Source organism: Caloenas nicobarica, chromosome 15 (genome assembly GCF_036013445.1).
Source record: "Caloenas nicobarica isolate bCalNic1 chromosome 15, bCalNic1.hap1, whole genome shotgun sequence".
NCBI lineage: Eukaryota > Metazoa > Chordata > Aves > Columbiformes > Columbidae > Caloenas > Caloenas nicobarica.
This window is the reverse complement of record NC_088259.1, coordinates 2,897,887-2,919,220: the sequence shown is the minus strand read 5'-3', so window position 1 is coordinate 2,919,220 and position 21,334 is coordinate 2,897,887. Positions and strand designations below refer to the sequence as shown.

Here is a 21,334-nt window from a genome sequence, read left to right as displayed (position 1 = left end):
CCTTGAGGAGGGTACAACCACGATTCTCCTCGCAAACCTGCTCACAAACGACCGTCGCCATCGACCTGTAGCTCAGATAATGCTTCAGCTCCTCCAAACCCGAGGTCCCGGCTCCGCTTCGCACTCGCTCGTTTCCACCGCTCGGGGGTCCGGGCCGGGCAGGGGCTCGGCGGGCTCGGGAGGCCCGGGCACGGCCGCCGCCAGGGGCTGCCCTCGGCCCGCGGGCCCTGGGCGCCGCTGCCCGCCCCGCCCCGCCCCTCCCGGCCCGGCCCGGCGCGGCGCGGCGGCCCCCAGCAGAGGGACCCGGGGAGCGGCCGGGGGTCCCGGTGGCCGGGCCGGGCCGGGCCGCGCCGCCCCCCGGGCGGGGCCGGGATCGGGTTTCACATCCTGCCCCACTCGCGGGCGGCGCGGCCGAGCCGGCCATGGCGGAGAGGTGAGTGCGGCCGCCGCGCACCTGTTGAGGCGGGCGGGAGGCGCCGCCGCCCCTCGGGGCCTGCCGGGCCGGCGCGGGGAGCGGGACGGGGCCGGGGGCGCCCCTGGCCCGGGGGCGGGCGCGCAGGTGAGGGGCGGCCGGGCCGGGTCCTGTGTCGGCGGCGGCGGGGCCGGGCCGGGCGGCCAAGTTGTGCGGGAGCTGCTCTCCCGCAGCCCGGGCTCCTCCCGCCTGTGCCGCCTGTCTGCGGGGGAGCCTCCCGCAGCCGCTCGGCTCCCGCCAGCCCGGGCCCTGGCGACGTGCCGGCCATTGCCGAGACCGGGCTGTTCGCAGGCTCCGAGCGCTGGCGGGCGGGTGGCCCCGAGTTTCGCTGGGCTGAGCCGGCCCGACCCCTGCCCGGAGCTCCCGGGCTGGGCCTTGGGGTCCGGCCGAGCGGCCGCTGGCAGCATCGCCCTCCAGGGAGGGAGGCCGGGCTGTGCTGGGTGCCCTCGCACCTCTGAGGACGGGTTGTTTATCAGAAGCACCCTCTGATTTTGTACCTGTTTTGGACCAGGCTCGCAGGCTTCAGGATGGGGTGCATGCGTAGGTTGCTCTCTGTTGCTTAAAAACCCAAACCTAATTACAAAATGACAATGTTTACCTGGTGAAGCACAGGAATGTGAGTTGCACTTGGTTTGCTGGAGAGGGGTGAGCAGGAGAGGGTTTGCTCCTCACCTGGCAGCAGGCAGGGAGCCAGGCTCACCTGTTGGCAGTGACAATGGAGGGCCAGGTGGCCAGGCCAGTTTCCCAGGCTGCATCCTGCTTCCCACAAACACGGGCGGATTTTGCGGCTCCTCTGAATAACCCCATTCAGAGAGAATTCCTCCTGGTCGCTCTGTGCCTCGGCTAGTCAGCCAGAAGTGGTTGAATTAAGTTTGGCCGTGCTGGGAGGAAGGTACAGAGCCTGGCAGAAGCACTGTCCGCCCCACGGCTGACGCCAGTTGCTCTAGTGCTGTTTTGCTAGTGTATTTTTTTTTTTCATCCTAGATGAAAAGCTCATTGAACATTCCTGCGAGCGGGGCTCTCCCCAGGGGCACCAGATTTCAGCTGGCTTCCCACATTCTCTTTGTCTGGGGAAGAGGAGGGAGGGCTGTGCTGGCATTTTGCCCAGTACCTCTGTGACAGTGCAAGGTGTTTGGAATGAATTTTTAAATTTCTCTTGCACTTGAAGTTGTTGGGTTTTTTTCCTTCTGCTCTTCTGCATCTTCTCCAGCAGAATGTGGGTTCAGTTAGTCTGTAAGAAGGAGTGTCTTGGGAAGGGATAGCAAATCCCCTTGAGAGTGGATGTAGAGTACCAGAATTCATCCAGAGTGAAACCATCAGCGCAGCAGCAACTCCGAGCGGCTGCTTCTGCCTCCGTGCTTGTGCAGCCAAGGCACTTGTGGATCACGGCTGCAGGTTGCTTGTGTCGGAACGAACTGGGAAACCTAACAAAGCCATGCAGCTTTGGGGCTATCGTTCCGCTGGCCAGCGTAGGGGAGCACGGGGCTTCTTGCGCCAGATTTCAGCGTATCCCCACTGACTATCTCTTTGGTGCTTTTTGAGTTCAGTTTTTGCCGAGTTGATGAAACAGCTCTTTCCTATCGGTTGGATGGAGGCTATTTGGAGTGATGCTGAGATCACAGCAGATTGTAGGAATGCAGATTTTGAAGCCAGGTTTTTGGCTGGATAGTTCGCATGCCTTCTGTATTCACGACAGGTTTGCTTAGCTGAAACAGATGTCTTGGCCTTAGCTGGGAGCACATGAGCTACAGGGAGATAGATCTAAGTGTGCTGGCCCCGGTGCGTTTTGTAACCAAGAGAATTTTATGGTTGTCCTTATGATGCAAAAGGCTGCTTCAGCCTGACTGTTACTGGATCCACAGCTGAAAACCTCCTATGAGACTTGCACGTTTAATGTGCCAACGGGAGATGCAGAATCTGGTTCACTGAATGCTGTCCTGCTTTAGGGACACGAGGCACATGCCTCCCATTTGACTGGTTTACTTGATCTCTAGAAAAATGTTATGTGTGGTGGTGCAAAGATGAAAGAAGGAGAGACCGAGACTCCTGTAGTGAGCTGCTCAATGGGTAAGAAAATCTTGCAGATTTCAATGTATTTGTATCTGAGCTTTGAAGCTTTTTTTAAAATCAATTCTGCCATTCTTTTGGGGTTGGCTTCATAGGATTAGGGCAACTGCTTGCTGGCAACCAGGTAAAGTTTTGTAAACCAGAGAACAGTTGTTTTGTTGGTGTTTTGGGTTTTTTTTTCCCCAATAGAGCCATGGAGGAAGAACTGTTAGCATCGTTGAGGGACTGTGGGAAGGACTGTAAGATCTGAATCAGCTTTAATGGAATGACTTCTTTAATCAAAGATAACAAAGCATAGCCGTAGGATTTTGGCTTTAAATTTATTTAAATATGTATTTTAATAAATATTCACGAACCCTTTCTTTGAAGTTGCAAAAGGATGTGTCATATCTGTATTTCTTGATAAGGCAAATGCATTAGTAAGAATACTACTTGCGTGCCATTTTAACTATGGAGGACAAAACTCTTCAGTTTGGACTTGCTGTTTTAGCAGCGTGTTTTTGGCTGTTTGAATTAAACAGCCTGGGGATGTGAGCAGAGGGAGATCTTCCGCTGGGGACTGCTGAGGTCCTGGGGGTGGGACTGGGTGCGCTTGTTCAGTGGGAAACCTGCTGGTCCGGCTGGCTGTTTTAATTTGATTAGTACAAAACATAAAGGGTTCACATGCTTTATGTTCTGATTACAATGAAGACTCTTGATTTTTTTTTTTTTTGTTACTGAGTCTCAGTATCTTGACTATGAGTTCATTGCATATAGTTAATTCAGATTAATTCAGGCTTTAATTTGTCTTTGCCTGAATACTGGTTTCTGTATTTTTTTCAGAAGCTTTACTTTAGGAACGCTTCATCAGCCTGCCCTGGAGCTGCTGACGGGCTCCTTGTGTCTGAACTCAGCTGTGGATTTGCAGCAAAAGGGTCTTCTGGCTTTTGGCAGAGCATCTGCACCTCCCGCTGTTATTCAGCACAGAGCCCCCCGTGTTCTATGAACTGGATCCATGTGCTGTATTCTGATTTACCCTCTTCTTTATTGGCAGAAATAAGGCCATGAATAACCGTCACGTCTGTAGCTGGCTGTGACCGCAGAACAAACTTCTGCTCCCAGCAGGTTGTGCCGCTCTGGCCTGCTGGATGAGCCTGTTCCTGGCTGAGTGTTGTGGTAACTCGCTCCCCAGTCAATGGGCTGGGGTGGCGAAGGTCTCTGCTGTCTGACATTGGTGGAGATACGTGCAGGTGGGAGAGGTTATGGGCAGCCCGAGCACTGCCGTGCGCTCCTGGTGTCATCCCTGCTCCTCTGAACGTGCTGCTGGAACTATCGCTGACCTCGCCAGGGCAGCTTCCTTGGGATTAAATGGTCTAGGGGTGAAGGACTGACTGGCTTTAAGTGAAACCAGGAGCGTGTTTTGGCTGCAGTAGCTCTGCTGGCAGAGGCAGAAGCGGGTGATTAGGTCAAGAGAGGTTCCCCTCCCCCTCTACTCTGCCCTGGTGAGGCCACATCTGGAATATTGTGTCCAGTTCTGGGCCCCTCAGCTCCAGAAGGGCAGGGAACTGCTGGAGAGAGTCCAGCGCAGCCACGAAGATGCTGAAGGGAGTGGAGCATCTCCCGTGTGAGGAAAGGCTGAGGAGCTGGGGCTCTGGAGCTGGAGAAGAGGAGACTGAGGGGTGACCTCATTCATGGGGATCAACATGGAAAGGGGGAGTGTCAGGAGGATGGAGCCAGGCTCTTCTCGGTGACAACCGGTGACAGGACAAGGGGCAATGGGTGCAAACTGGAACACAGGAGGTTCCACTTAAATTTGAGAAGAAACTTCTTCATGTTGAGGGTGCCAGAGCCTGGCCCAGGCTGCCCAGGGAGGTTGTGGAGTCTCCTTCTCTGCAGACATTCCAACCCGCCTGGACACCTTCCTGTGTAACCTCATCTGGGTGTTCCTGCTCCGGCGGGGGGATTGGGCTGGATGAGCTTCCGAGGTCCCTTCCAACCCCTGACATTCTGGGATTCTGTGATGAGCTGTGGAGGACAAGGTGGTTGTCTTGTCCACTAACGCTGCCGTATGCTGTTGAAGCTGCTCCCCTCAGCAGGCCCAGCATGGCCCGGAGGTAACTCCTGAGGTGGAACCGGGCCTTCAGTTATGATGTTTAACTCTATGCAGATAAAGCCTCATCCTTGGGAAACACCTTCAGACACAGCAGAGTCTTCTGATTGAAACTAATCAGAAGTTCAAAGGGAAGAAGCAGCGTTTCCTCCTTCCCTGTGGTCGCCTTTCCCAGCATTTCCATTCCTGTCCTACCACCCAAATGACTTTCTCAGTGGATGATGCAATTAGCAGGAGATGCTTGCAAGCTTTCAGCAAATAAATACGTCAGAATTTGAAATGCCTCATTTAGGCTCCATCAGTCCTCCCCAGATGGAACGCAATTATTTGTGCCTTGTTGTGACATGTATACGCTTGTGTTTCTTTTAAAAGCCCTCTGGGAAGATTTGAATAGTTAGTGAAGTGCCTCTTATTTGTAATAAAAATAAATTCCAGAGCAGATACTGGGATTTGGTTTTTGCTGGATTCATAGAGAGTTTCTGAGCTCTGCTGTCATGATTTACACATTTGATGTTAATTCCTGCCTTTGTCAAGGTGCACACAAGGGCAGTTCCCGTGTAGAAAAAACAGCTTTAATGATCAAGCAATTCCTTGTGCTTTTTAGTAGCTCAGTCAGAGTGTCCACTGAAGCAAGCTGCCTCTCTGACTGCTTTTTATACTTTTCATGGGGAATAGCAGTCTTCTGCTTTGGCCCATTTCTTAAAGCAGTCACTTTCCTCCCACTCCAAAAACTAGTAACTAAAGCAGCAGACGTGAGGTCCATCTGGCTCGTACACTTGGAACAAGACACTGTAGGTAAAGAGAGAAAATGTTTTTTGCACTTGGTCTTTGTCTTGTGGGAGAATGGAAAAAATACCATTATTTAGGATATATTCTCTCATCCTAATTACTATTCCAAGTGGTTTAGGTTACTGATGTAAGGAATAACAGTGTTTTATATTTCCAGCTGAATATTGGCCAGCAAATTCCAGTGTAGCTGGTGTCAACCATCCTCCAGCTACTCTCCCAAGCTTTTTTCTCTGTGTGTTGTCAGTTGCCTTTTTTTGGTTATGCAATGCATAGAGCCAAAAGAAGTTTGGGAAGCTTATAATGAGGATGCTGAAGATCCAGATTGCTTGTTTGGAACGAAGCATGGAAGGTGGAAAGCACTCGGGCAGCGCCGGGGGGAGCGTTGGTGCAGCTTGTGTAGCAGCTCCAGGAGCCAGGGTGTGTGTATGAGCTTCAGGTGAAAAGGAGGGACTTGGGTCAGACAATACCAACTTAAGAAAATTCCCCCTGAAAAAACAAGCTGAAAGACCAAAGCACTGGAGATGCTGAGATTTTTTTTTTATTTTTTTTTTTTTTTTCAGGCTCTTTTGTCGTTTTAGACTTAAGGTCTTATATGAAATTTCACTCAGGGCTTTAAGCTGCAGCATGCTGGGGAACTTCTGAAACAGAGAGGTCTAAATAGAATTATTCACTGGCATCTTCATCAGCCACTGGAGGCAAATAGAAGGCTGGTTCTACATAGGGGATGTATTTCCTTATCCCTCTCTTATTCTGCTTGTGCCCAGCTCCCCGAGCCAACTCTCACTACGCTTTGTTTCCTCGGTGGAAACTGCTCTGCCGTGGGATGAAATGAAGATGACAGGGAGTGCCCCAAGCTCCTGGACCTGTTGTGTGTTCCTGTGTCAGCCTGGAGCAGCCCTGGGCCCCTCTAAACCGGCCTTTTCCTAAGCCGCAGGGTTTATGATCTACCAGAAACAAATAAACCAAGTGTGGAGGGGAAAAGCCCAAACCTGCGTGGGGCTCGTTTGTGTGTGGGGCTTGGCAGGTGTGGGACGCTGCCATAAGGCACTTTGCTTTGGCAGGTGGGGCTGTTTCCTACCTGGGCAAACAAGGTTGTTGCTTTCTGGCTGGAAAGCTCTTACAGAAAAGCAGAAAAGCCTCAGTGTTGTGGGATTGCGTGTTGTCTTGTACATCATGAACTGGTGGCCCAGGGCCAGGTGCACTGTAGCAGGGATAACTTCTTCATTCTGTAGATCTGGTTTTTCTGTTTGGTTTTCCTTGTATATTTTTTTTTTCCCCAGAAAAGTGACAAAGAGGCTTACTGTCTCCATCGCCAGTGATCCCAAGAAAAGCCCTGCACAATGCTGCCCGACAAGTTGGGACCGAGCTCAGTAAATCCCTTTTAACCACATAGAGTTCAGCTGTCTCGATTTTTTTTTTTTTTTTTTTTTTTTTTTTTTTTTTTTGACTCCGAGGCAGTGCTATGTCTCGCACGTGGGTTTTCATGTGTAGCAGCAGCCAGGGCTCCGTTTAGGAGAAGAACGAATAGGCATAAAATGTTTTCAGTAACAAAGCAAAGTTAGTGAAAAAGTTATTACAGGAGACTTTATAGGTGAATAATTAAATACAGACCCAGGGGCTGCAATGGGTGAGCAGTGCGGTGTGGTGTTACCTGGAAAGGTGCCTCTCGGGCTGTGGCCAGAGCAGGTGGTGGCTGTTGGCCGCAGTTTGGGTGCGGGTGCCCTGGCTGCCTTGGGGTTACTGCCGGGACCCCGACCCGCTCCGGCCGCTGGTCCCGGGCACCCCCGCTGCTCCGGCACCTCGTCCTCACCCCGGCCCATCTCCTTGCGCAGTCGTGGTGCCCCACGCTGCCTTATACACTCTGGGCTTGTGCCTCGTGTGCTTTTGGTGCTGTGAGGGGAAACAGCAAGTGTGGGGTTGTTTCCAGACACGGGGTGAGCTGTGAGTGGTCACACACTGTGCTCCAGGCTCTGAGTCTCTCTTATGTGTGTTTAAACAGTAACTCAGGGTCCAGCTGGTAGTTTCCACGCATTGAGTTTGTCACAAAACTGTAAATGCCACATTTGGCCCTCTTCGGTATGGCAACTGTTTCCTCCTCAGGTATATTGTATTTCTTTGATAGTCCTTTGAGAACTGTGTATCAGCCACACTGTCTAGCTCTTCCTTGCTCCCTAGCTATGGTAATTAGGTTTGGGATTTTTTTTATTAGGCCTTCCAAGCATTGCTCTAAGCTATGGTGGGAGAAGCTCCAAGTGTTTTACGAATTCTCGGTGATGAATCAACATCAAGTGAAGCAAAGCGAGATGGTGAAAGGGCTGTGAGCTGAGGCGCAGAGCCTGGAGTGCAGCTGGCTTGAGAAGCACTTAACATACGCCTAAGGACAAATGCTAAGTATGTCATAATATGGAGGTACATTTTCTTAGCAATTTAGGCCATCCTAATGTGATGAATAGTCTGGCTGGGATATGGCTGAGGTGCGCTCAGTCTGTACAGTGAAATGAGTGTGAAACGAGCAGCGTTGGGGATTGGAGGGTGGCGTTGTGCTTGAGCCGGTGCTGCCCCGGGGCTCTCGCAGTCCTGCCTTAGAGCACAAATGGCAGAAGAGTTGCAGCTTTGGCTTGGAAACTCCTTACAAAGCTTGCTCCTGAAATAAGGTACTTCAATTTTCCTGAAATTAGTATTAAAATCACTGAAAATGAGTGTGAAAAGCAAGTGCTGTGGCCCTTTCTGTACTGTGGGTTTAGAAGCTGCTTGAGGAAATGCCTGGTGAGTAAGTGGTGGTCTGACAACTCAGCCTAAATTTGCTAAACCTGTAATTTGAAATTAATACAGGGGCTTGAGGTTCTGGAGACTGAAGGCTTTTCCAAAGCAGAAGTCTGGTTTGGGGTGGCAATAAATGTAAAAGATGATAAAAACAGTGTGATCTTTTGGGGGTGATGCTGTGCACTGCCACCCTCGTTTCTTCTGGCCCTGGTTCTTGCCACCACAATGGTTGAATTCACTAAAGCAAGAGGAAACTGGCTGGTTTTTATTTAGCAGGTGGGATTAGCTGTGTGCGGGATTTGCGGAGCTCCAGTGACCTGTGCGATAGGTGCTGGGAATGCACCGCAGGGAAAAGAGTGTTGGGGAGACACGGAGGGGACCCCTCCTTCCAGCAGCAGCAAGTTGTCGGGTCCGCTCTGCTTTCCGTGTACGGTGACGTTCTCATCCAGGTCCCTCCCCGTGGTCCGTTGGGCCAGCTCTGGGCACCGTGCTGCATGGGTGACTCTGGGTGTGTTGTTGAGACTTTGACCTTGAGTGCCAAACCCTGCTGTGAGACAGGGAGGCAGAGCTGCCCATGGTGGGGGACACTTGTGTTGCTCTTGTTGTTGAAACAAGGAGGGCTGGGTGAGCCCAGCAAAGGGGGAGATGTCTGTGATTTCAGCCTCTCTGGCTCCCCACAACTCTTCCCCAGCAAGGCCGCCTCTTGGGGTGCGATGGCAGAGTCCCCAGTGCTGCCTCGGCTGAGCACTTATGTGCTTAAACTTTGTTTGGCCTTGGAGGGATGAAATCACTGGCTTTCGGCTCAGTGTGGGTAAGGAAAGCTTTTGCTGAGGTGCCAGAGCTGTCTGCGCATGGGGGAGGAGAAGCTTTTTGGTGTTTGGTGCAAGGTGTGTGTGCTGCAGGGCTAGAAGGAAACTTCATCCTGGGCTTTGTCTGCCCCGCCATCTCTGGAGTGTGAAGCAAAGGCTGCATGCTGACCACAAAATAGCTCTGAAACAGCCCAGAGTTCAGCTCAAAATGTGAGAACAGGTGACTTCCAGGGATCGGTGTGCTCGTTCTGCCTGACCTGGCCGGCTCGGGCACTGAGCTGCGCTCAGGGCGTGTTGATCTCGGGCTCTGGGGAAGAGCAGAGTTTCCTATTTGAGTGTGTCTCCTGACACCACGTACATCTTGTACTCCATGTGCTGAAATAGAATAGCCCGTGCAGCTGGCTGCCGTACCTGCCCAGAGCGGAGCTTGGCCCTTGGCACGCATCTAATTCCTGTTACCTTCCCCAAACCCCTACGATTTGCAGCAGCAGCCGCCATCTCTTTGAGCACGTGTGTGGGGATGGTCAGAGAACAGACACATTTCTCACAGGTCTGCCTGCGGTGCTGCTTGCTTGCTCTCCACGTCCCAGCTGGGTTAAACACAGAGTTTCCATGAATTGCAGAGAGTATTCGAGGGGCTTTACATGAAATAACAGTATTCCCCAGAAATTACCATTTTGGGGCTGTTACCTGTGGTAGGAATTTCACATAGAATCACAGAATGTCAGGGATTGGAAGGGACCTCGAAAGCTCATCCAGTGCAATCCCCCCGCCGGAGCAGGAACACCCAGATGAGGTTACACAGGAAGGTGTCCAGGCGGGTTGGAATGTCTGCAGAGAAGGAGACTCCACAACCTCCCTGGGCAGCCTGGGCCAGGCTCTGCCACCCTCACCGGGAAGGAGTTTCTTCTCATATTTAAGTGGAACCTCCTGTGTTCCAGTTTGCACCCATTGCCCCTTGTCCTATCACTGGTTGTCACCGAGAAGAGCCTGGCTCCATCCTCCTGACACTCCCCCTTTCCATATTGATCCCCATGAATGAGGTCACCCCTCAGTCTCCTCTTCTCCAGCTCCAGAGCCCCAGCTCCCTCAGCCGTTCCTCACACGGGAGATGCTCCACTCCCTGCAGCATCTTCGTGGCTGCGCTGGACTCTCTCCAGCAGTTCCCTGTCCTAATTTGTGCTGCTTTGCCCGTCGGACTATAGCTGTAAACCCTTCTAACGGTGCAGCTGTTTCACCCAGAGAAGGCAAAATCAGCTTTAATGGTGGGATGTGTCTGCACTGGAGCTTGGACTGCGCTGTTGGTCCCTGTGGCAGGGCAGCCTTTCACCAGGACAGGTGGGACGTGGGCCTGTGGACAAAGAGCGATGTCACTGTGGCTGGCTGTGAGGACTGGGTGCTGCCCACTGGCCCCTTTGCAGGGGGCAGCCCTGCCATGCACAGCTTGCCACGCTGCTCAGGGTGCAGAAGCGGCTCAGGCTTCATCTCTTTCAACTTCACACCTGCTAAGCTGTGACAGAAGATGTGAAGAGGAGTGATGAACAGCTGGGAGATGCAAACCCTCGTTTTTCTTGTCCTTCAGGCAAAAATTGGTCAGTGAATTTTTAATTTCTTTAAGTTAAGACCTGCTTTGTGGTTTGCTAGCAGCTTGGCCCTGCCTCTTGTCTTCGGCAGGACCTTGAGCAGAGCCGTGCAGACCTTGCCCGCGGCTCTGTGCTCAGCAGTGCCGAAAACAAGGCAGGAGTCGCGGCTGGGGCTGCTCCGGGCAGAGTGGCCTTGGCTGTGGTCCTGTGCTCTCCAGGAAGGAGGAGCCTTGACCCCTCTGCCTCTCATCTGGCGGGTGCCTCAGGAGGTGCTTTGATCACTTAATGTGTTTCCAGCTGGAAATACATCTTGGTTTGGGCATCAGGAATATGCAGTTACCTGTGAAAACTCTATGTGTGCGCCCAGGAGCAGTCATGGTAGCTCTGAATCTGTGGTTATGATGGGCTCATTATGACTGGCAGCATTAATAAAATTAATGAGACTACCTGCCATAGAGCTGGTGTTTACGCCTGAGTCTGCCGAAGAGGAGCTGTCTGTTGTTGCAGGGTGTGGGAGCCCTGATGTTTGTCTGCTTGTACAGCTCTGTCCCTCTGCTGAAGAGTCGCTGATGGGACCAGTGGTGGTATGGGAGTTATTCAGTGACGCCGTTGGCAGCTCGGAAGGAATGGATACCTCCACCAAGAAAAGATCAAGGGCACTTTTTTTTTTTTTCTTTTGAAGACAGACAAAAAACAAAATAAAACATACAGGGGAAGGAAGACCAGCGGAGTGAGAATGATGTTGGTCAAAAAAGGGAAGCTGTATCCATGCAAGAAGACCCCCAAAAAAGTATGTATTACGGCAGATTGCATGTAAAATCAAAATAAGGCAGGCCAGAAAAAGACTTCTGAAGAATGAATTTGCCAAATATGACTCATTTTCAAATGCATCAGAAACCTTTTGGAAGCAGGCAGCAGAAGAGATCGAGGTGTGAGAGGCACGAAAGATAAAGCCATCACAGAAAAATCTAAACCATTTTTTGGCCATCTTGACTCCTGTGGAGGAGCTTAGTAACTTTGCAAAGTACAAGCTCACTACAAAAGAGCTGTCTGAGAAGCTGTCTCGCATTGAATGTCAGTAGAAATCACTTTAGAGCAAACAGAGGAACTGATAAGGAACTGTAAGGAACAGATAGTGTTTACTCAAGAGTGCAGTAGGATCTTAAATCTGAAATTGCTGAGATACTTTTGTGTGTATCCTGTTGCTGAAGTGCCTTTGGTATCGCCGAAACGGATGGTGACGAACACGATGGCATTTTTTAGAAGGGAGATCTTGGGGAAATTGGGGGGGGCACATACACATCAGGTGGCTCAATACCTGTGCCAGGTGTGCTGCTGGGAGGGGCTGGAGGGGACCCTGGGGACCACAGACCCGAGCGTCCGACCTCTGAAGGCACGGCCAAGCACGGCTCCTTGGAACTGGGTTCAGAGGGCAAGCCTGGCCTTGGGTCCTGCTGGAGCTGGCGGGCACAATCAATAGACATCATACAACTGGGTTTTCAAACAACCTTTGACAAAATTCTCCACCAAAGGCTTTTAAGAAACTAAGTCACCGTGGGCATGAAGGCAAGGTCTTGTTATGGACTGAGAGCTGGTGGAAGCACAGGATGCAAAGGGTCGGGCTTAGTGGTCATTGCTCAGGTAAGAGTCAGCAGCGAGGCCCCACAGACTGGTGCTGGGACTGGATTTCATCTGATCGGTGACCTCGGGCACAGGGGGTGCAGTGAAATCCCCAGGTTTGCAGAGGATCCTCAACTCCTTCAGGTGGCTGAATACCCCATTGGAGGCGAGGGAATCCAGAAGGACCTCACGGAACTGAGCAAGTAGACAAACATGCGGCAGATGAGCTTCAGTGTAGGAAAATGTGGAGTAACCTTACCAGAAAATTATCTACACCAGACCTGTGTGATGCTGAACCTGGAACTGGTGGTTGCAGTTCAGAAAGGAGCTGAGAGTCATCATCGACGGTTCTCTGAAATTATCAGTTCAGTGTGTAATGTTAGCTGAAAAGCCAATAAATTTTGGTCACCATTGGCACAGGAGATGATAACAAAGCAGGGGGCATCATTTTGACCTTCTATAACACCTTGGTGCATATCTTGGGGGCTGATGCAGTTCTGGTTTCTGCACCTCGAGAAGGATGGTGGTGTTGGAGAGGCTGCAGGGAAGACAGTTAAAAATGACTGAGGGACAGAGCAGCCGCCCTATGAGGAGAGAGAAAAAAGTTTGTGACTCTTTGGTTTGGAATGGGAGAAGTCTGATATAGCGCATGATCAAGGTATACAAAATCATGAAGGCACTGATTAAGTTGAATTTTATCTACCAAGTCTTGTGACTCTAGAACCAGGAGCACCTGATGAAACCTATAGGAGATTAGTTTAAAGCAGGTAGAAGGAAGTACTTTTATTTTACACAATGTGTGATGAACCTCTGAATTAATTTTCCTGGGGGTTGTGGATGCAAAAGGCATCAGGAGTTTCAAAAAGCACTTGGGTAAACTTAGGGGCAGTAAATCTGAAGCAGGTACTGGGAAGAGCAGCCATGGATGTGCCCTCAGCATCCATCCCACCAGTGTGGATTCTGGGGAATGAGGAGGATGGAGGGAGGGTCTGACCAGGCTCATGTGCTCTGCCAACCAACCTCTCCTGCTGTCCCAGCTGTAGGCACGATGGAGGGGCAGTGTCACCCAAGGTGTGTATCTTACGTTCCTCAAAGTTCCCAGAAACCAGCATTGGGTGGGCACAGAGATATGCCGTGGTGCAGAAGAGCCAGTGTGGTTTTGTAGACCAAAACTGAGCCACATGACTCCGTCGGTACTTGGAAGGTGTTTGGGAGCACACGGCGGGTGGTCCAGTGCACCTCTCTGAAGGGTTTCTGCACAGGGTACCCCAGAAAAGTCCATCGTGGGATGCGTGGGTGAAGAGGTGGTTTGGAGGCAGACTACAAGGATGAGAGTGGATTGTCAAGCTTCACGGTGGAGGGAAGTTCCTCGGGGAGCCAGGCTGGGATCTGCGGCTCAGAGCATTTGTGTTGTGTGTGACCTAGAAAAGGGGATGAAAGCCATGGCTGGGGAGGAGTGTGCTGGAGTCCACATGTGCAGCGATGGGCTCTGAGCAAGCGAGGTAAGAAATCCTGAGCGCTGAAATTCAGCAATGAGGTTTGGGGGTAACGGGTGTTTCTGTGACGGCATCGGCCGCGTTCGGCAGCGCTGCAGGAGGCTGTGAACTGCAAAGAGGGGAGCAGAGAACAGCATGAACAGGTCATGACACCACTGTGCTCCACTGTCAGGCTGAATATTGAGTGAGTGTCCACTCACCCCATCTCAGAGAAGTCCTTGCTTCTAACTGCTGAAGTACAATAAGCGTCTCTGTGGTTTTTTGCCTTTTTTTTTTTTCCCCAGTAGCAAATACTACGTGCTGGAGGCAGATGACAACTGTCTAGGTGGACATCAAATATAGTTGAATGTGGTCCAGATATTTGCCCTAGTCCATTGGCCATGCTGTAAAAGGAGGACAGAGAGAGCACTGCCTGCAGGGGCATCTTTCTGGATTTCCCCCCTTTCTGCTGCCCTCCTGCCACTGCTGAAAGTGAAAAGGTCAGTTCTGGACTGAACACAAGCTAATAAATGCTTGGGGTTTTGGTGAGAGAAAACAAAAGGAACTTGTTTTGGGCACCAAATCAAAAAGCAAATTGTTCTCACACCACTGTTCGCTGTTACCATGTATAGCAATTACTGCCATGGCAACAGATATTTTCAAGATCCAGCCAAGATCTTCCAGGGCTGCAACATAACTTCTGATACTTGCTCATTGTGGTGCTATTAATAACTGTGTTTTCCCCCCTCATAGCCAGGAAGTTTCTTCTTCCTCATGTACCAAGTGTGAGGGATAAACTCATTTAAAATCAATTGTAGGGAGAAGTGACACTGGGGATTTCCTGGATTTTTTTTGTTCTGGAGATCCTGTCTAGTGCTGCCAGCTCTGCAGCCACCTCCTGAGCCGAGCTGGGCTGTCTCTCTTGTGCTATTTATAAGAAAACCCAGTCTGAATTTTTTATTACTACTTTTTTTTTTTTTTTTAATCCCCTTAGATCAGGACAAACAGATGACACATATTTACTCTTCCAGCTATGCACAGAGCTTAAGTGTTTATTTCAGGCTGACTTGGTTAAGGGGAGAACCTGCTGCCAATTAAACATGATCTGGGCCAGGCTCTGGTATGCATGATTTCTTTATTTATCTCCTGGTCATTTAAGCAAGATAAACGCTGCGTATTCAAGTTTGCGGTTCAACTGTTCTTGGCAGTAGTTGAATTTAGCTGTGTTTAAAACCCCCAAGTGCACATTCGCGTTTTCCCAGCAGCATTAGCACACCCGCGTGAATCTCCTTTGGGCTGGAAGTGTCAGAAATACCAGCACCAGGTCTTCTGGCACCTGATCGAGGAGCTGTGGGAAAGGTGATACTTGGGCTTTTGCTGATGCCGGTGGTTCCTCTGGAGCCCGAGTGTCTGTGATGCCCTGTGACGGGGGAGGACCGGGGTGCTGAGTCGGTCCCCAGCTCTGGTTCTGGTCATACACGAGTCACAACTGTGCAGTTGTCTGGTTTCATCCCTGCAGAGGAATGTGCTGTTTTGCAGGCTGGTCTGCTCTCCCTGGGGGAGTTTGCCTTTCTTCTGCAGAAATGTAGCTGTTAACTGTGGGTGCCTCCCTGCCCCCTTTCCTCACCAACCCCAGAGTTAAAAGGAAGCCACTCTCTGAGCACTCTGGTTTTCCTTGTTTTCTGGTGCTCTCAAGTCTTGCAGCTTCTTCTGATGTCACTGTCTTTGACGTCACCCTTCCCCACGGCTCCTGGCCCGCTGGATTGACAGCCTACCGTCATCACCGAAAGAAAAAGATTTAGTGGAGACACATAATCTTTTATCCTTACAATCTCCCTGGAGAAGCTGCAGAAATGAGCATATGCCCTGCAGAAGTTTGGTCCAAGGCAAGAAATGATTCAGTCGTGTCCACAAGGAGCGACTGCATCCTTCTTCGATTGCTGCTGTAGCTGTTTCTCGGGAGGGTCTGTTGAACGTGGTACCGCCGGGGATGCTGCCGGGGCTGCGGCTCCCGGGGGGCAGCGCTGCGATGTGGGGGTTCACCCAGTGAGCTCCTGGCCATCCCCGAGAAACAACCGAGATGATTTTTGAGAGCCTTCGGTGAATGACTGTCAGTCACCAATAACTGGCTTCTTGCTGACTCTCAGGAAGGTTAATCCCACCTTTGTTTCTATGACATGGTGAGAGCAAAGGCAGATTTTGGGCTTTAACTAATCATGCTTTGTTCTGACATGCGAGATTGTGGAGATGTTCAGTTTTAAAAAGGCTGTGACTGCATTTTAAGGCAAGCTTGAGCGACTGTGTCTTTGTTTCTCATTAAATCAAGCCAGATCTTGTTAATGACAAAGCACCAGAACTACACATAACTAGTATTTTTGTTTATCTGGAGTTCGAAGGTGTTACTATAGTCACTGCTAATCTTATGGACGCAAGTGTATAGCACACAAAGCAGAGGGTTGAAATACAGCTCACGGGATGTGACTCCTACCCACACCATAACGTTTTGGAGATGATCAGAGAAAAGAACGTCACTTTGGGGCAACACTTCAACACGCCTTTCCTTTTGGAGGAAGTGTTTGTCATGGTTTAATACATCAGAATTAAAAACAATGGAAAAAATCAAACACGGGCTGTGTTTTTCATTCCAAACAGCTAATTCATTCATTGGTAGGTGAGTGTTTTGGAGCTGGAGATGTGCATGGAGCAGGGAACCGCGTGCCTTTCCTTCAGCAATTCCTGTAGGCCAACCAAACGTAAGAAATTAATTTCTCATGGAAAAGAGGTTTTTTTGCTTATTGTTTTATGAAGGGTTTATAAACTCTGTGGCTGGGGTTTTTGGCTATTTATTTACTGCCTCTCTTCCCTTGCCAGAGGAAATTAGTGTGCTTTGGGCTGGGGAAGACGGCGGCTGTGAAGCAGCTCCTCTGCACGGAGTCCCGTTGGGATGAATTTCCTGATGGCAGCTCAGGGCGCAGGGGAGAGTTATTCATTTGCGGACTCCGTGTTTCCTATTGCTTTCACTTGCTGCCAAATTCCTCTGCCATCCCGGCATTGTAGTGGTTAACTTGAGTCACGCTTAACAAGCTTGGACAGCTAATACTTTCAAGAGCTTCTCTGCATTTGTTCCTGCTTAGTTTTTTCAACAGAGCCGGCAGAGACAGCTGCAGCCGGAGAGATTTGCCGGAGAATGAAATGGCCTAAAAAAGTTGTGATGAAACACTGTTATCTTTGTTTTGTACTTTCAGCCACCAGTGTCTTGTGGGCTCTGCAAGCTGAGAAATAACCGTGTCCCTTGCAAACCGCGTCTCTGTCGTCCATGAGTTTTCAAGGGCCTCTGTGTTTCAGCTGATAAATGACTGGCAGTCCTTTAAATGAAGAGAGACAGAGGGCCATTATTTTGCTAATGCCACGCCATTTAGGAATGTCGCTGCCTCAGATATGTGGCTTTGCAGACTGGTGCTTGAAAGCCTGATGCTCTCCAGCCCAGCTGTTTGCAGGGAGTCACCAGCGGTTGTTGGTGCCCGGCCTGGTGCTCCAACCCGTAATAACAGCCTCGCTCTGCTCCTGTCCCCAGCGCTGCCCCCTCCTGTGCCTCCTTTAGAAAAGCTGAGGTTGTGGTGGGTTTTTTATGGACTGGTGAAGTAATTTTAGACCTGAGGTGGCTGTCTCAAGAGGCCCTTTCAGCCCTGTCCCTGCGTGCTCTTGCCAAGGTTGCTGCTCATCCCAAGGTACCAGCTGATGGCTTTCCCGTTTCTGGTTTTGTAGGTTTCTGTTCCTGTTTTCCCAGTCTTCGCTCACCAGCACCATTTAGAAACCTCTGTAAATGTTTTCTCTGTGTTGCTCAGCGTTCCTTTGTGTAGCAAACGAACATCTCTGTGCCTGGTGTAAACGAGCCTCTGGCACTTGGCTGTTTGCTTTGGTCCAACGTGTCTGCCAGGGCGCTCTCTCCCCTTCAATGAAGATGGTACAAAAATAGTTCTTTTGCCCTCCTGTATGGGGAAGCTGTGCGCCCTGTAGCATTGCAGTGTGTTTGTGGCCGTGCAATGCCTTCCATGGTTTCACTACACCCAGGATGATCTACCCATGCACAGAAATAATGAAAGCCAGTCGGCTGCGGAGTTACCGCTGCAGAATCGTGTTCCTCACGCGGTGTGAGTGATGTGGGCTGCTGCCGGGGCGGTGGAGCAGTTGCTGGGTTTACGTGGTGGGGCAGCTTTTCCAGAACAGCTTCTGATTGTGGAGCCTCCTGTTCCTGGGCTGCTCTCCGTGGCACCGACCGGCTGAGGCAGCAGCTGCAGGGCCTCCGCTGCAAGGGCTTTGTGGCAAGGCTGGGAGGAGTCCCTGAAATTGGTAGTAGGTGATATAGGAGGTTGTGAAGAGTAAATCTCAGTCCTGAAGCAGCTGGGCAGCAAGCTAGATAAATCAGGACCTTTGTCAGTAATTCCTAGAATGGCAGAGAGAGAGGGCAGCGGGTGCTGTCGTGTCCTTGACATAGCAGGGATGTCATCTGGGTGACGTTACTTGTTTTGGGATAGGGAGAGCACTTGGTGTGTGCTGATTCTCCAGGGCTCTGGGCTTTTGCCCTTCGTCCTTTGGCAGGTGTATTTTCTCCACCTCATTCCCTGCAGCCTTATCAGGATGATGTTCTTGGCCGTGAGTGCAGACTTGTCAGCACTGGGAAATGTCGCCCTGCTTGGTTCTGATTTACATCTGTTCAGCGGCTGGTGGGAGGTGTGGGGGACTTGGAGGGAACAGGAACCAGCCATACTCAGCTTTCTGGTCGCTGAGCACAGTTTCAATCAGCAGGTAGCCCTGCGGTGCCAGGGCCCCTTGCAAAAGCAGCAGACTCATGCACAGGTTCCAACTCCATCCCTTTCTCTTGCTCTGTGTCCATCCCCCTGATAAAAACAGGAACAGTGCAGGCCTAATTGTAGGGTTACATTCACACTGGGAGGCTCTTGGGTGCTTTGAGTCCCATCTTGGGCAGATCCTGTATGACTCTGTGCCAGCACACTCTCCCAGAGGGGGAGAAAGCCCAGCTCTGCTCTGGCAGAAAGCATCTGTCTTAGCTTGGTGTGACCCAAGAAGACATAAGGCTGAGAGAGTTGGGGTGTTCAGCCTGGAGAAGAGAAGGCTCTGGGGAGACCTTATTGCGCCTTTCCATACTTAAAGCGGCTGATAATAAACATGGGGACAGACTTTTTAGCAGGGCCTTTGCGACAGGACAAGGGGTGATGGTTTTAAACTAAAGGAGAGAGATTCAAGCCAGACATGAGGGAGAAATTGTTGCCCCTGAGGGTGGTGAGAGCCTGGCCCGGGTTGGCCAGAGAGGTGGTGGCTGAACCATCCCTGGAGACATCCCAGGCCAGGCTGGACGGGGCTCTGAGCAACCTGAGCTGGTGCAGATGTCCCTGCTCATGGCAGGGGGGGCACTGGGGGAGCTGGGAAGGGCCCTTCAAACCATTCTGTGAGTCTATAAGGAGAAAGCAGATGTGTGACCTTGGGTACTTCACTGCAGAGGTTTGCACACCTGGGAGGATCTGGCTGGGGCAGCTGGTGATGGCCTCGCATGAGGACCTGCTGCGTGCCTCGGTGAGGCCATGTACAGGTGGGACGGCCACAATGACGCCCATCAGGCCGTGCTTGTGGTGTATGTGCCTGTACAAATCCTCCTTGACAGTGGGGGCATTGCCTCTGGGAGCATTGGGAAGGTGTCAGGCTGCTGCCCTGGGGCTGAGCTCAGGGGCAGCACCCAGGGATGGAGGGAGGGCAGGATACATCCCAGCTGTCATGGTCAGTTGTTGCTGAACTCACAGGTCGTCATGTAATGCCTTCACTTAGCAGCTATGAAGTATTTATTCTCTAGAATATTGCTAAAACTGAGGTTTTCCCATGTAGATCCTGTTTGTTGGGCACAAAGTCTGGTTATGATGGTGTTGAGGTGGGATGCAGTCGCTGTCAGAGCACAGCGCCTCTGGTATCACAGACCAGACCATATGTCCTGGGGTTGCTGCAGCCCGTGCCCACACAGGTGGGGGGACAGCACTGAGCTGCATCGGGCCTCGGTGCTCCCCAGGGCACCCGTGCCCCTGGGCAAGGACCCTGCGGTGGCACCAAACCTGCCCCGAGCTGCCTCCCCTCCAGCACCTGGGGTTTGGATGGGGCTGTGGATGCACACAGCACATTTTCATAGAATCATAGAATCATTTCAGTTGGCAGAGACCCTCAGGATCATCAAGTCCAGCCATAACCTAACCCTAAGTCTAGCACTACCCCATGTCCCTGAGAACCTCGTCTAAACGCCTTTTAAACCTCTCCAGGGATGGTGACTCCACCACTGCCCTGGGCAGCCTGTTCCAATGCCTGACAACCCTTTCTAGGATGAGTTTTTTCCTAATATCCAATCTACACCTCTCCTGGTGCAACTTGAGGCCGTTTCCTCTGGTCCTGGCGCTTGTTCCTGGGGAGCAGAGCCCGACCCCCCCTGGCTCCAAGCTCCTTTCAGGCAGGTCAGAGATCAGAAGGTCTCCCCTCAGCTCCTGTTCTCCAGCTGAACCCCCAGCTCCCTCAGCCGCTCCCATCACACTTGTGCTCCAGCCCCTCACCAGCTCTGTCGCCTCCTCTGCACTCTCTGTCCTCTTCTTTAGGAATGAGAGAGAGAGGGGGGATGAAAACTGCCAGTACAATTTTTTTTTTTTTTTTTTTTTTCTTCTGAAACTCTTTGTCAAATGCTCAGCCCTTAAAAGGAAAAATGACTCTGCTGAAGCCTTCACTGGGCTTAGGAGGTGCCGCTGTGTCTGGGGCAAAGCTGAGCTCTAGGGAGGCTGTGTGAGGATTGGGGGTTTGAGCTGTGCTCTGATGTGCAAAGCAAGAACTCCAGCCGTGGTGCTGCAAGAGATCCCACAGGTGCTGTGGGGGCAGCTTGAGGGCTGGACGGGTTGTCCAGGCAGATCCTGTAGCCCAAGGAAAGTGGCTCATTGCTCTGTGTCCTGAGGCTCAAGCTCCACAAGGGCTTTTGTTCCCCGGTCACATAAAACCCCTGGGCTGGCTGGGACAGATCTGCAGGAGAAACTGTCCAGCAGGATCCGTGTCCCTGGCCAGCTTGAGGACTCTTAGGAAGAGCAGAAGGAAGCACCTGTAACTTTTTTGATACTGAACGCTTTTTTACATCTTGTGTCTTTCCCCTCTGCCCAGGCTGCAGTGGCCACAGCTGGTCTCTGGCCATGGTGCAGTCTGAGGTGCTCACCCTCCCTGACAATTTGGAGACAGAAAGAAATGAGGTGCTCTTGGCCTTCCAGGGAGCAGCAGATCTCCTCTCCGGGCACAGCAGCTGGTCCCTCTCTGCACCTCCAACACAGGAGCTATGGCAGGAGCCGGTGCTTGCCCTGACTGTGCAGGCACAGGCAGAGCTGTGCCCAGGCAGCATGGTTGAGATTTTTTTTTTTTTTTTGGTGGATTTTACTTCTCCTGCCCTTAGGTGCAATTTCCTGTAGCATTGGTCTGTGCAGTCCCCTGGTGACTGTGCCCATGTCCCTGGTACCCACTCTTGTCCTGGTCTCCTAGGCCCCATCCAGCAGGTCCTTTGTGCTCTGTCCCAAAGCCATGAAAATGGGGATGGTTCCTGTCCCTTGCTCTTCCCTCTTGCAGAAGCCACATCCTGTGGAGGA

At 51.5% G+C, this 21,334-nt stretch overlaps 1 protein-coding gene across 1 annotated transcript in view; it reads left to right on the top strand.

Moving 5' to 3' along the window:
- Positions 1–354: 354 nt before the first annotated feature.
- LOC135994686 (rho GTPase-activating protein 39-like) overlaps positions 355–21,334 on the top strand; it is a 57,987-nt gene continuing 37,007 nt past the window's right edge. The window contains exon 1 of the mRNA XM_065645461.1: positions 355–433. Coding sequence (XP_065501533.1) covers positions 423–433 — 11 coding nt within the window. The 5' untranslated portion in view covers positions 355–422. The remainder of the gene's footprint in view (positions 434–21,334) is intronic.